A 15,804-nucleotide genomic window follows, 5' to 3' on the forward strand; every position below is an offset into this window, starting at 1 on the left:
TCCAGAATTAGGAAAATTGCATTCAAGTCCAATTATCCAAATGTGATTTGTTTGTAAGGTAGTATAGTAACTGTCTCATCAGCAAAATGAGACACAAGTGTGTACCTGGCCAACTAATATGACTATCAGTCTAATTCCAGTTACCTGCTATATGAGGAAATGAAAGCTGGATACGTGGAAAACAGAATATTAGGAGTCCCAAGTATAGTATATATTGTTCCTAGAGAATGTGTATCATATACCTTGCTCATGAGACCTGTTAAGCAAATGAGATCACTACTCTGAGCAAATTTCAGCGAACACCGACAGTCTCTTTCTCGGGGGGCCATAAAGGACGCCATGAATATAGGCATCAACATCTTTCTGTGATGGAGGCTCTGCAGTTGAAGAATGTGGCAGTACAACCTCAATGCCATCATCTTGGGGTGACCAGTCATCTCTGCTGGTGATGATGGAAATGGTGGTGGTTGGGATTTTGCAGCTGGTGTCGTCTACAGATAATTTGGTAGGTGATTCTGTTTGGATTGTCATCCCTCCTACTGCCATGATCTGGTTAAGAAAGCGACTCTTTGACCTGTTAATGCTCAAGTCAGATTTGTTCCTTGCAGAGAAACGAGGTGGACGTAGCTCTTCCTTTCCGTGTGCAAACTGCAAATTCAAGAAATTGTTTTATCAATACCAAAACAGTCTCTGTATGTTTGCATCAAGCCATCAAAATGATGAATGATGAGGTTGGGAACTTTGGTTTGATGGTACAAGTTAATTGCTTAAAGCAGGCTAGGATGCAAGAAACTCATTCCTTGGAAAAATGCCTCTTGACTATATACTCTATATTGAATACCAAAAACTGATTACATATAACACCTGCCTGCCTCCTTATAGTTAGAAAATGATGCATGCCATTGGCCCATTTTAGTGTTAGGACAATTATTCTCGTTATTATACATTGTTTAAGCACATTACCCATTTCACGTTTTATGTGTACAACATGCATGAAATCATGAATGTTGTGCATACAAAGTGTAAAACAGTAAGTGTGACTAAATATTTTTCATTAGTGTTATAGGTTCTTACATCTGATTGGCTCTTATGCAAATAATTAGACTCCTATGTATCTTATTAGGCTCCTAGCTTATCCTTTAACTTTTCTATAAATAGTACAAGCTTGTTTGTTACAAAAGCTTCAACTGGCATAATTCACAATGTTGGAATTGAATCAGAGAAATGGTAATTCTTAACTAGAAAACTTTGTTTAAATCTCCACATAATCAATGCTCTACATTATTATCCCTATGTAGTAGCATGTACCCCAAATCAGTTTAGTCCTAACCATTTGAATATAAACACTGAGTGAACAAATGAAGTGAAGTGAGGTAACCTGGCATTTGAAGCCATAGCGGCAGGTTCCAGATTCCTCCCAGGAGCGGCAAATGTCAGTCTTGTTCACACTCCTCCCACCTGATGACGACGAGGAGGAAGGACTAGAATCAGTAGCAGATATAGAAGACCTAGAGAACCTTCCAGCAGTAGTTCCAGTAGAGGGGAGAAAAATCCCATCCATGACAAGGGTCCCGTCCTCGTCAACCTTGATCGGCGTCACGGCGTAATGAGTGGGGGAATTATTATTAGGCGACCAGGCAATGTTATCAAGCGTCGACAAAGGGAGAGGTGGAGAACCGCTCCTGTTACGGAGGTACCTGAGGAGCGGCGGCAGCGGAGGCCGTGACGGTGACAATAACTCTCCTCCCAATAGCAAGTGGTGGTTGTTGCTGTTGTTCTCTTTGTCCATCTGTGAAACGCTGACGTTTAGGTTGCTGGTACTCTTCAGCCGAGCCATTTTTTGGAATTTGTGGACCAGTCCTGATTCCATTCACAATTTGCAAAATTCACCTTAATTTCCAGCAAATGAAATTCAAAGATCATTTTTGAATTCGTATCTCACATAAAAAAAATCAATCAATTGTGATTCTGAATTTCTATTTGCTTGCTTTCGATTTTATATTTAAAATTTTCCCGCCAAAATCTTCTTCTTCTTCTATGAAAGGCGATCTGTTAAATTTAAGTGTTCTTTCAATGAATTAAACAAGAAAATATGAAAAATATATATATATTTAAAAAATTAAAGAAAATAATAATTTTGAAGATGCAAAAGCATTTCGGTTTCCAGTAGAAATTCGATGCTTTGAACGAATTCGTTTCTATTCTGTTATTTTCACAGAGAATTTTTCTTACAGATGATCGATTTTCAATTTAGGTCTTGAAATTAATAAATTTCAAAAGCATAAATCACAGTATTTGCACTCAAATTACATTTCAAACAAGCAACAATCAACAATACAAAATTCATCGAGAAGCTGAACTAGAACATCACCAGGCCAAAAAAAAAAAAAAAAAACAGAGAATCGGAGAGAAAATTGAAAAGAAAATTTGAACATATAACAGAATTTCGTTTTCCACTAGAAATTCGATGCTTTGAACGAATTTGATTCTCGAACTGTTTTTTTTTTCACAGATAATTTTTCATAATTCATACACATGATCGATTTCGAATTCAGATCTTGAAACTAAACAAAAAAGAAGAAGCATAAATTACAGTATTTGCACTCGGCAACAGAATTCAAACAAGCAACAATCAATGATGCGAAATTTGTCGAGAATCTGAATTTGAAAAGAAAAAGTAATAAGGCTGAGAAATGGTGAGGTAGTGGAAATAGTACCTTGAAGTTGAAGGCTGTGGCTGAGTTTTGAGTGCTCTGCTACGGAGAGAGATTTTGAAAAGGAAATGTGGTTTTTGCTTTGGTTTGGTTTTGACCTAATTGGAATTTCTCCGATGAGTTTTTTGAGAGAAAACTACGATCTTGGACTTAAAAGTTGGGACTGAACAGAGTATATATAGGCACTGAAACTACGCGGGCAAGGAAATAGTGAACACCGTACAGAGCTACTAGAATTTTCAAATTCAAAAAGAGAGAGAGAGAGAGAGAGAGAGAGAGAGTGAGAGAGTGTTTTCAATTTATGCCTTGTGGTTTTGAGTTATTATAATTTAGTACATAAACTTTTAATTGCTATATTTGATCACCTATGGTTTGAAGTCTAAAATTATCAGGGTTCTACTTCTATTTTAAGTACTCCTAGCAATTTCATTTTAATACGAAGTTTGTGGCCAAAATGTAACAATTGAAAAGGCTTGTGAGACTAAATTGCTATTGGGTCAAACCATAAGAAGGAATTATTTGTCCAAAAAATGAAAGAAAAAAAAAATTGTTAATTTGGCGAAATCCTAAAATTTTCAATTTTTTTTAATTTTTTAATTTTAGATGGTTAAATATAGTAATTGAAAGTTTGTGTGCTAAATTATAGCAAGCTAAATCCCAAATAAGTACATTTAATTTATTCAAAAAAATATTTATTAGTGGTTCAAGTATTATCTCCTTCATCAAAAGTCTTATAATTCAACTGATACCTTTTGATACTTTACAACAAAAACATGCAAAGTTCAAATTCTCTATTTTCCATGATTATAACGAATTATAAAAAAAAAAAAAAAAAAAAAAAAAAAAAAAAAAAAAAAACAAAAACAAAAACAAACAAACAAACAAATTATTGTCCCTTCAAGGATATTTGATAAAAGTTATTCACAAAACCAAAGGATAGTAGATCGTTCTAAGCCTAAGGGCATGTTTGATACAAAATAATAGATCTTGTAATGAAATAGTTATTCATATAGATTAACTATTCAGTTGCATTTTTCTTACAAGGAATTGTTTTTTCTCAATTTTGAGGAATAATTATTCCTTGCCAAAAGGACTATAATACCTCATCCTTAATATGCGTAACAAATTTTTTTCTAAAACTTGTAATCCATATTAATTTGAAAATTGAGCAATGATGTGAATAAAACTATAAATGAACCAAGTCATTTATAAACAATTTGGACTTAACTCAATAAAAAGCTTATTCATGTTTGTTTATTTATAAATGAGCTAAATATGTACCTTCATTTTAGGCTTATTTAATAAACAAGCTAAGCCCCGAGCCCAAGCAAAAAATATATTCATGAACAAGCTCGTGAACAATAGGGTTTGATAAAAAGCAAGACGAGCTTAGCTAGGTTTATAAGCTTGGTAATAAATTTGATATAATCTTAAAAAATAAACTCATATCTTACTAAGCTTTTAATTATTTGGGAGTTAGGACCACATGTTCAAACCAAATGGAATTGATAATATGCTTAATATGAACTTGATAATGTATTTGTATTGGATCTTGAGCTTAAAAGCTTGATACGGAGCTTGAGTTTGACTTGACTATTGAATCAATTCAAGCTAAGCCTTAGTCAAGCCAAGCCAAGCTCAACCCTTTAGACTTTCTAACAAGTTCAAGCTCAAACATAGTTTGTATGCTTGGTTCAAGTTCAAGCCAAATTTGAACATTTTACCTTTGTTGTTGAGCTTGATTCATTTACAGCCCTTGTGAACTTTAATAAATATTCATTTTTAGGATAATTAAGTCCCACAATAAATGAAAACATAATTGTATAAATAAGCTATTTTATAAATACAAATTTGGACTTTTATTTCAATTTTACAACTACAAATAAGAATATATATTCCATTATTACAACATCTTCAATATTCAACAACAAATATTACTTGTATTATTCCTAACATGATTTCCAAAGGTGCCTTTAGATTAGACTTGCAAAAAGCCCGGCCCATTTGAGAATGAGACGAGACTAGACATAGCCCTATGAAATTTGATACTAGAGAGGGTAGGGAAGTCAAGATTAATTTCGGGTAATTTGATACTAGTTGAGCTTGCAAAAGGCCCGTTTAACAATGAGATGTGTAGCTTAAGTGTGCGTTTGGATTGCAATTAAAATTATAAATTATTTTACTATTTAGCTTATTTTTATTACTATTTATAGGCTCCACTGCACTTTTTGATACTATTCATGATCCCACTGTACTATTTCAATTAAGTTTTACAGTTATCTACAATACTTTCAATAATAAGTTTTTAGTTTCAGCAAAATAAGCGGTATCCAAATAGAATGAATTAAATTGGCAATTAAGAGAGATGAAATCTTTATTTATTGTTATGTTGGCAAGTTTGCTACTAGCAACCACAAGTCTTGCAGTAAGCCATTGCATTTATGGTGTCTGCTTCGAATAATTGTGTTATTTATCATTAGAACCAAAACACTAATTAATTTTTGGTGTAGACGAGAATTGAACCCTAAATTTTTTTTTAACCGTAAAAAACTTCACTAGTTGAGCTAACTAGAACCGACCTATACATATCACCCATTTATTTTTACTCCATATTCAGTGTCACCATGACTTGTTTCCTTCCTCTAGGTTATTTAGCAAGGCTAGTAACTTTAAAAGGCTTCATTTTTCCGTTTGGTTTTGAAACTTCAGGTAGCTCCTATTCCTAATGCAGGAATTAAAATTGAAATTCCATGGCTATGGTCAATGCAGTCACTTGCATGGCTTTCTATGGTGCTCCAATGATGCCATTGCCGCTGGGCCATCACAAAAACCCCGTCTTGAGCATTTGTTGAAAACAACACAAATGCTTAAAATCCCGCTAAGCCTAAAAAGAAGGTGTCCTGAGGCTAGATTTGGAAGGCTGTTTCAACAATTAAACCAAATTTCAAATACTCGAAGCCCAGTTACAATAAAAATACCATAACATTAACATTAACCCCATTAATTGACACAAACTATAAATGAGTCTTTGAACAAGCACCAAACCTTATACACAATTCAACAAAGAAAAGCCCCTAATTCACAATAAAATCTACTAGTTAACTCGAACAACTTCAGATCCCATCAATTGCATTCTTCAGATTCCCACCAAACAATGACATGAGACCCCCACCGTGTACTCTCCCCTCTGGAGCAACAAAGTCAAAGCTTTTACTCCCAGCACTACTGCTGATGCCAATGCCACAAACTTTGGTCCCTCCCTCTGTCTTCTCAGCACTCAAGAAGCTTGTATCAGATGAAAATGACTTCATTGATTGAGGAACCAATACCTGTGGGGGTATAAGTTGTCGTTTTGCTGAAGTTTCAAGCGACTCAATGCAGCTGGGGACAACACAGACTCCAGAGGAAGAACTACTGTTTTCAAATCCACTCCCTGTAGTTGTTGAATCACTAGATACAAGGCCATAGAAGAGTCCTGGTGCAATCATACCTTTCTTGTTTATCTCCCGCTCCTGGACCATGCTACTGTGAGCAGCACAGAGGCCACTCTTACCCCTTGCGAATTTCTCACATTTGCCCTCTCCCCAAGTGCATCGCTTTCCACCACCATGAGCCTTGCAGTAATCTGTGCTCCCTTGAGCACTCTTGCCACAGTTATCAAACTTGCACCGCTTCCCTCCCCCATGTCTAACACAACAATCTGTTCGGCCACGTGCACTTTTTGTGCAGCCTGGCACAGCACATCTCTTTCCACCACCATGGGCAACACAAAAGTTTGTACCTCCATGGACACTCTTTGGGCAAATCCCACCACCATCAAAGAGGCAGCGCTTACCCCCACCATGTCCCTTGCACAATGGAGTACTCCCTTCTGCGCCTTTGGTGCAACCTGCAAATATGCATCGCTTTCCACCACCATGTGCCTTGCAATACATGGTACTCCCTTGCGCACCCTTTGTGCATCCATCAGACTGACAACGGCGTCCACCCCCATGAGAGATGCACAAACCAGCCTGTCCTTCAGCACTACGAGTGCAGCCATCGACCTTACACCTCTTACCCCCTCCATGTCTAATGCAAAGGCCTGACTTGCCTCGTGCAGCTTTGCTGCACCCACCTGCATACCCACATCTTCTGCCACCACCATGTGCTATACAATAATCCGTCTTCCCCTCAGCACTTTTAGTGCAACCCAAGTGTTGGCACCTCTTCCCTCCACCATGGGCCTTGCAATAGGCAGTTCGGCTCTCAGCACCCTTGTTGCATCCTGGTTTCTGGCATCTCTGACCACCCCCATGACCAATACAAAGACCAGATGCCCCTCGTGCACCTTTTGTGCAACCCAAAAATTTGCATTTCTTAGAATTGCTGGTTCGGTGGTCTGAAGATGTTCCAGTAGTTGCTTGCTCAGAGATGGTGCCCATTGAGTACTCTGTTGTAGAGGACAGTTCATAGCTCGACTGGGGCTTGGTCCCGAGCTCTAGAAGTTCAAGTTCCTGTGTTTGCATTGAAACCTTGGCATTGTCTGTTCTTGGAGCAAAAAGAAGTGATGGCATATAGCCACCTGATTTCTTTGCTGAGGTAGAACCCTCATCAACAACAGGAATCATAAGATGATTATCTTCAACAGATACTTGGTTTGGGAGAGGGAAGGTATTAAAATCAGCCTCTGTTGAAACTGAAATATCAAGAACACTTGAAGAATCATTAGTACCTCCAGAAAGACTGAGTTGTAGGATTGAATCACCCTCGGATGATACCCTGTGAGGTAATGTTGTGGTGGCTAATCCTTTGTTCTTCTTAAAGCCCACATTATTATATTTATCAGAGTATGCACTTGGTGTTGGGCCCAGTCCAAGTACCAATCTGCAGCCGTCATCAGAAGCATTGGATAAGTTAACCCCAAGATTGCTTTGGTTACACCCATATCTAGCTGTGTCATTGCCTCCATAGCCAAGGCAGTTCAGGCGCAGAGTAGTATCACCCGAGGTGTCATTTTTTATGGAAGCTCGATCGTAAGATAACAGTACCCCCTTCTTGTTCAGATCCATTCTCTAAACAATGTACACTACAGTTCTAAAAGGCCCAACAACAAAAAATAATTTACAACAAGCTACCAGAAGTTCTATATATCACCGCCAAGTTAAAACATAGAAGAAATTCCAACACGCTACTTCCCCCACTAACAAAGCCAGATGTGTCTGCTCTGTCCATCTTTAGTATATGTTGGCACCCAAAGCTTCAGTGAAAGCACGTTCTTTATAGAATATCTGATAACGTTTCTTGGATAGAACCCTTTAAGTAGAATGGTAAATACGGAAGTGCAGAAATCTTTGGAGCTTCTTGTGCTCCTTGCTGAAAAATCATAAAGCTTCATCAACCCTGACAATGAATAAAAAAGGAGACTGCATTAGAAAATAATTAATCAACCAATTCAAAGGAAATTAATGTTCTGCTCAAAGATACAAACCAACAACAAACATATTAGTGGTGGAAATTTAGTTTGCAGGTCTGAGTGGAAGAAAAGAAGAAAGACACCAAAATCTCATTTTAACATAAACACACAAAAATCTAAAGGTTGCCAGTAATTGGCGGAGAACCTTATTAATTAACAAGGGTCTAAGCAAAACTGATGGTAAAAAATTATAACCAAGTTTCGAATGCTAGTCATCAATCAACCTGTAAACTTTCTATCCCAGCATGTATTACATTATTATCTGAACCTTCCCACTTCTGCTAGATTCTACCAAATTGAAAATTTGAAAACTACTGCAGACTTTCTAAAAATGCAGTTCATGTTCAACAAGACAGGTCTGGTACATATAAACATTACATCCACAGTTAGTTTTGAATCCCATCTGCTTGCTTCTAAGTTCCTCAGTATTATACAGAAATTATTTAAAAGAGAAATATCAGCCATAAGGATCCCCTAGTTGTTCCTATGTGACGTTTGGCTATCCAAGGAATGTCAGCTTTATAGATTAAAAGACTATACTACCCACATACTAAAATTCTTATGCTCCTTTTTTGAGCTTTTTAATGAAATTTATTTACTTATAAAAGGGGAAAAAAAAAAAGATAAATAAAAGATGCCAATGACCTTGTCCTTCTTTTGGCATTCCGGCTTACCAGTTGAAACCAACAGGAGAAGTCAGGATTTCAAGCCACCCCATGTTGTTATTCAGATATGAAGGAAAGATGGTAATAGCTGCTATCTAAATATAATAATTTTTTTGAAGGAGGGTGTGGGAACACAACTACATCAAAGATAATTCTGATGCCGACTTAATTCCACGCCCAATTCAACAAAAGATACACTCTGAGCCTTCTTATTAACTCTGATCAGCCTATATAGTGTAAATAAAATGAGTAACTTATTATACTGAAAATCAATCACAAAGTTGATGAAAAAGATAATTAATCAAAAGAAAACGAGTAGAGAGATAGCTAAAATGTTTTCTACATGATCAAGCTGTGACAAAAGCTATAAACCCATAATCATTGAGTACCTGTTTATATACATGAATAATTTGCGCATATGTGCCAGAAAGAGTGGAGGGAAGATTTTTTAAATTCTTTTGAGGATAAGGATAGTGCATGATTTCATTAAAAGTAACCCAACTTTTCCTTTAAAAAAGAGAGTTGCACCTTAAAATATGCAGAGCAAATCAACAAAAAGCCCACAAAGAAAATCTATGGCTGTTTCTCTATGGAATGTGACCACATAAAAATCAAAAGCTTCAGACTTGGAGGGTATAACAAAAGGCACTTCAATATCTAAGTATTAATTTTGTACCCAATTTACACCAATTTCAACTTCATCTTTCAAAAAAAATAAGTAAATTAACAATATAGTTGTGAATTTTTTATTTATTTTTTATTTTATAAGTAGCATCTTTAAACTAACAAAAAAAAAAAAAAACTGTTGGATTTTTCTCCAACAAAAACGAATGAGATAAATACACCTAATCTTTTCAAATCTATATACAAGGAAGGCTTAAATCCATCCATGAATTTCATCAATACAAAGAAAAATATGTTTTTGTTATGCTTTATTCAAGTCATTTAAACTAACAACTGAAATACAAATCCATCTCTTCAAATACTTCTGTACAAATGAACCATAAATGAATTCAGTATATCAGATTTTAATTAACACCATCTTGTTTAGCTGAATATTATTAGAATACATATATAAAAAATTCATAGCAAACAGAAGAACTAAAAACCAACAGAATCTATTGCAGACCTCTTTATCAATATCAAAGGACAAAAACTCATAAAAAATTCAAGTTAAATCAAAAGCTAAACATTTTAAGATCTATCCAGGGACCCCAAAACTCAACAACTACTAAAAACTATAGAACAGAAACTCAAGTCCTATCAACACCATATATATGTGTATACATATTGGATGGACCAAGTCAAGAACACAACCAGATCAGAGATGTTAAGAATTTGATACCCAAGATCATTTCCACCCACCAAAGTAAAAAAACAAGAACAAAAACTCAAAGACCCATTAATCAAAAATAGGAGAACAACAAATTTCTGCAAAAAAAAAAAAAAAAAACTATAACAGAAACTGAGAAGGAGCTCTGAGAATACCCAACCTGTCATATTATCTTTAACAATTCCAAACCATAAAGTGAAAAAAAACCAAAAACAAAAACAAAGCAAAGCAGGTAAAACCCAAACCTATAAGAAATAAAATTATCTCATAGGGAAAACAAAAACAGTACTTTTGAAATAACACACAAAAAGTTTCAGTAAAATAAATAACAGCTACGGATTAAAAGGAATAAAACAGAGATGAATTATTAGCAGATATACCGTGATAATCAGTTTATGGAAAACCCAGAAAAAGCTGGCGGATCTGAGAAGCGGTTGTGGACATCTTAAAGCTCAAAAACCCCCCACAACACCAACAAAAAGATGAGGAAGAAGAAGAAGAAGCGATTTGTTGTAATTGTAGGTGTGCGCACAGACAGAGAGAGAGAGAAAGAGAGAGAGAGCAAATGCAAAAGCAGCCAAATTACGTAATAGGCTATTAGGCTTTATTAAATAAATGGAAATTGATTTGGGCGGCTCTATTTCTTTTATTATTATTGTTTGGCTCTGTTTTTTTAAGCTGGGGGCAGCCACGAGTAGAGTCAAGAATTGTGAGATACCAAAAATGGCCTTGTTTGTCCCTTCTGGGTGGTCTCGGGGGTAGGTTAAATGAACTTATCATAAATTCGAAAGTCTCAAGTTTTTTTTTTTTTTTTTTTTTTTTTTTTTTTAGAGCATCTCATGGGTAAAAAGTAGTAGAGTTTAACCACAATACAGAGAGTTTGAGACACCACACTTCAAAAATATTTGGATTGTGGATTCAATTGACTTGAAAGATATCTTGTAAATTCAAAATACACAAGTTTCATCTACTACAACATCGACTAATAAGGTTTCTAGAGTATCTCATAGTAACGTCAACTTATAAACTTAGCTTTTATGTATGGTTTTTTAAAACCTCATTTTCTCCTGTATTATCTCACTTTTTCAAATTTTTTCAAACTATGAATACACTTTAACACACTTTCAGCAAAACGTATTAAACAAAAAGTTAGATTAATTGTTACCAAATGGGCACCAAAATGTCACTTCCATACATATTTGAAATAAAACAGGCCTTTGTTTTGCTCTTGAGTGGGTTCACAATACAAACAAAGCCAACCCAACTGTCAAATGGTTTTGAGCGTGCATACTTTTAGTTGAAAAGGATATATAACGAAATGTCCGAATTGCCATTCTTAAATGAATATTCAACGATGTTGAGAGAGGGTTGTTTTGTCTATCGTGGTTCAGTTTCTCTTTTTTTATATAATATCTTTGAGGGGTAGGGCGTGGCGGAGAGAAACTAGTGGACGAGGAGAAGAGTGGAGGCGTGGTGGGGGCGCCCATAACACAAATCTTACAAAACAACAAACACAAAGTGCGCACAAGCAGCAGCAATCTTATATTTGATGATTTGATATATCTATGATAGATAGTGTGTATTGTAGTTGGAGAGTATTACTTTACTATTACTTTTACTATATGTCGAAAAGTCTTATTAACGAATCTAAGCGCTGGCTTCTCTAACTGGCTCTCATGTCAACGGCTTGGTTTGTTCACAAACGACTGACATATCTTTGCGCATGCCATTGCCAATGCATCTCTATGGGGACACGGTTATTTTTTTCTACCTTTTTATAGAATAAATTTAAGGACACGTCTAATTTATTTTATATATGTTGACGTGGTTGCTGATAAGCATATGACACAACTTTTGGTACCATTTTGACGTAATTGATGATGAGTAAAGAAAAAAAATGATAAATTTATGTAAAAATAATTATTTATTACACATAATTAACTATATTAAAACTATAATTGATTTTATATAGTTCCATCATTTTTTTAAATTTTAGAGTGTGGGGTCCAATAATCAATGGGTCAGGCCCGTTTGCTGATGAAGGGCCCAAAGGCCCAAGCTCGAAAGGTCATGGCTAGAGTTTAAGAATAAAGTGGCCCAAGTGGCCAGGAGACGTAGCCGAGGACAGTGCAGTCCTCGGCTGACCCAAGAAAAAGGGGCAGAAATGTAAATGGACGTGCTCGCAGGGGAAATCTAAAATATCTAGGAAAGGCTTCCTTTGCCGCCTTCCCCATGCATATCTCTGCGCCTGACAAAGCCTTATCCATAAACTTTATCAACAACTCTCAACGACTTAAGTCTGAGACTGATGGGACACTTATCAGTCTTGAAAGGGTCGACCCTACACGTGGACGAAGGAAATTGAACGCATGCGAGTATAAAAGAAAGAGTATGTAACCTAAAAGGGGGGCTCCGGGAGTTCCAGAAAAAGAAAAAAGAAGAAAAGACTTCAGAAGCAAACACACTGGAACCATGCATAAATATCTTAACAAAACCACAGCCGGGTAAACACAACTTAGCCTTTCGATCCCACCCTCTACAAATGATATTGTATGGGCCCATTTACGTGCGAACTCAACTCAACTGTGGTTCAACGCAAATCGTGTGCTTACAATTGGCGCCGTCTGTGGGAAAGGCTTGCGTGTTAGCTCGAGCGGTGGCAAGGTTGAGTTTCTGTCGAACAAGGGACTATGAGGATGCCTGTATCACCGGCGACACATTGTTGCTATTCCAACATAGGCTCCTACTAGGGGCTACGTTCCACGGTGTCAACGACATGGGCAAGCCTAGGGGCTTCAAACATCAGGTCGACTTCCTCCACCTTATTCGAGGAGCAGAACCTTCGGAAGAATAAGCAGACAAGTTTTGGACAGAACCAAGGCCTTGCATGGTCCTCGGACCCAAGCCTCTGGGGAAACCAACTACTTAAAAAGGATCATACAAGTTTTGGACAGAACCAAGGCCTTGCATGGTCCTCGGACCCAAGCCTCTGGGGAAACCAACTACTTAAAAAGAAGCATACAAGTTTTGGACAGAACCAAGGCCTTGCATGGTCCTCGGACCCAAGCCTCTGGGGAAACCAACTACTAAAAAGAAGCATACAAGTTTTGGACAGAACCAAGGCCTTGCATGGTCCTCGGACCCAAGCCTCTGGGGAAACCAACTACTTAAAAAGGAGAATACAAGTTTTGGACAGAACCAAGGCCTTGCATGGTCCTCGGACCCAAGCCTCTGGGGAAACCAACTACTTAAAAAGGAGAATACAAGTTTTGGACAGAACCAAGGCCTTGCATGGTCCTCGGACCCAAGCCTCTGGGGAAACCAACTACTTAAAAAGAAGCATACAAGTTTTGGACAGAACCAAGGCCTTGCATGGTCCTCGGACCCAAGCCTCTGGGGAAACCAACTACTAAAAAGAAGCATACAAGTTTTGGACAGAACCAAGGCCTTGCATGGTCCTCGGACCCAAGCCTCTGGGGAAACCAACTACTTAAAAAGGAGAATACAAGTTTTGGACAGAACCAAGGCCTTGCATGGTCCTCGGACCCAAGCCTCTGGGGAAACCAACTACTTAAAAAGGAGAATACAAGTTTTGGACAGAACCAAGGCCTTGCATGGTCCTCGGACCCAAGCCTCTGGGGAAACCAACTACTTAAAAAGAAGCATACAAGTTTTGGACAGAACCAAGACCTTGCATGGTCCTCGGACCCAAGCCTCTGGGGAAACCAACTACTTAAAAAGAAGCATACAAGTTTTGGACAGAACCAAGGCCTTGCATGGTCCTCGGACCCAAGCCTCTGGGGAAACCAACTACTAAAAAAGGAGAATACAAGTTTTGGACAGAACCAAGGCCTTGCATGGTCCTCGAACCCAAGCCTCTGGGGAAACCAACTACTTAAAAAGAAGCATACAAGTTTTGGACAGAACCAAGGCCTTGCATGGTCCTCGGACCCAAGCCTCTGGGGAAACCAACTACTTAAAAAGAAGCATACAAGTTTTGGACAGAACCAAGGCCTTGCATGGTCCTCGGACCCAAGCCTCTGGGGAAACCAACAACTTAAAAAGAAGCATACAAGTTTTGGACAGAACCAAGGCCTTGCATGGTCCTCGGACCCAAGCCTCTGGGGAAACCAACAACTTAAAAAGAAGCATACAAGTTTTGGACAGAACCAAGGCCTTGCATGGTCCTCGGACCCAAGCCTCTGGGGAAACCAACAACTTAAAAAGAAGCATACAAGTTTTGGACAGAACTAAGGCCTTGCATGGTCCTCGGACCCAAGCCTCTGGGGAAACCAACAACTTAAAAAGAAGCATACAAGTTTTGGACAGAACCAAGGCCTTGCATGGTCCTCGGACCCAAGCCTCTGGGGAAACCAACAACTTAAAAAGAAGCATACAAGTTTTGGACAGAACCAAGGCCTTGCATGGTCCTCGGACCCAATGCCTCTGGGGAAACCAACTACTTAAAAAGAAGCATACAAGTTTTGGACAGAACCAAGGCCTTGCATGGTCCTCGGACCCAAGCCTCTGGGGAAACCAACTACACAAAAGCGCCATCGGAGCTCCCTAACTCCCAGTCGACTGCTCGGATAGATTGTTTATAAATCATCAACCTTGGACGACATTCACGCGCTTATCACAGGATGTCCAACTGATATCCCGGTTAGTTTCGTAACTTTGATTTATTACAAATTATCGGTATAATGCCTGATAGTGATGACAGATGAGATTTGATTAGATTATGCTTCAAAGTAGCTTTATCACAAATATTCTCAGAGCAACACATACATAGAGCACATTCGTTCACAGAGTTGTGTTGCCCATTAGATCAACGCTTAAAACATGTAAATCAACTTCCATTTTTATTACGATGAAGAAAGAGTACAGTGTACAAATGAAAAGCTGGGATCAGCCCACGTCAAAGCTTACTACATAAGCAAGAAAAGAAAATACAAGAAAGCTGGAGAAAGCCGAGAAGGCATGTCGGAGGAGAGGTTGGCTACAGCTCCGAGACCTTATTCTTCCCCCACTCCCTTACATGCCCATAACTCAGGCAGCCAAAGAGACCCAACTTGAACCTGACACCATTGAAGAAAAGGTGTAGGGAGTTGAAGGTGATGGGGCTTTCTCTAAATATACGCCTACCGCAAAGCAGAGGCGCTGATGGAGGAAAACCCTTCTTCTGCCGCACCAAAACTCTGGCATGGACAGAACCTGCTTCGGATTTTGACTAAAAGAGGGGAAGATCCCTTTCCCTCCCGGTGGAGATGAAGTATTCTCCTGAATTTGTGCTTCCTGTGCCCATGCCTTATTGTTATAAGCCTCATGAAGACACGGCGCTTCGGCGGCGGAGGAAGTTCTTTATTCCCAACCCTCGCTTTCAACATGTTATGCCAAGAAAGGAGAGCTCCGAATATGGGAAGCGTGATGTGAGAGAAAACTGAAAGAAGGGGTGTTATATATAAAGCAACCATCTCTCCCTCCTATTTATTTGAAAAGACAAGATGATGGTAGTCAACTCATGTGGCGTCCCAAGGAGCACTACAGACAAAGTGGTCTTGGCTCAACTTCCAACATCAACTGCAACCACAAGATTAAAGAGCCTCGTAAAGGCGCACTTCGGTCATCGTGACATCA

General features: G+C 38.2%; 2 protein-coding genes across 3 annotated transcripts; both read right to left on the reverse strand.

Annotated features, from left to right (window-relative positions):
• Positions 1–1,887, reverse strand: LOC126706171 (zinc finger CCCH domain-containing protein 15-like). The gene is made up of 2 exons (XM_050405486.1): positions 1,379–1,887; positions 1–648 (listed from the first exon to the last, which is right to left on the reverse strand). Exons 1-2 carry the CDS (start codon positions 1,868–1,870, stop codon positions 277–279), a joined length of 864 nt encoding a protein of 287 aa, XP_050261443.1. The 5' UTR covers positions 1,871–1,887; the 3' UTR covers positions 1–276.
• A 3,790-nt stretch (positions 1,888–5,677) lies between these two features.
• On the reverse strand, positions 5,678–10,744 carry LOC126707040 (uncharacterized). Of its 2 annotated transcripts, XM_050406629.1 has the most exons (3): positions 10,548–10,744; positions 8,844–9,061; positions 5,678–8,096 (listed from the first exon to the last, which is right to left on the reverse strand). In XM_050406629.1, exon 3 carries the CDS (start codon positions 7,763–7,765, stop codon positions 5,828–5,830), a length of 1,938 nt encoding a protein of 645 aa, XP_050262586.1. In that variant the 5' UTR covers positions 7,766–8,096; positions 8,844–9,061; positions 10,548–10,744; the 3' UTR covers positions 5,678–5,827. The 2 variants fall into 2 exon arrangements, with proteins under 2 accessions (XP_050262586.1, XP_050262587.1); XM_050406630.1 differs by lacking the exon at positions 8,844–9,061.
• Between the last annotated feature and the right edge of the window lie 5,060 nt (positions 10,745–15,804).

Source organism: Quercus robur, chromosome 11 (assembly GCF_932294415.1).
Source record: "Quercus robur chromosome 11, dhQueRobu3.1, whole genome shotgun sequence".
NCBI lineage: Eukaryota > Viridiplantae > Streptophyta > Magnoliopsida > Fagales > Fagaceae > Quercus > Quercus robur.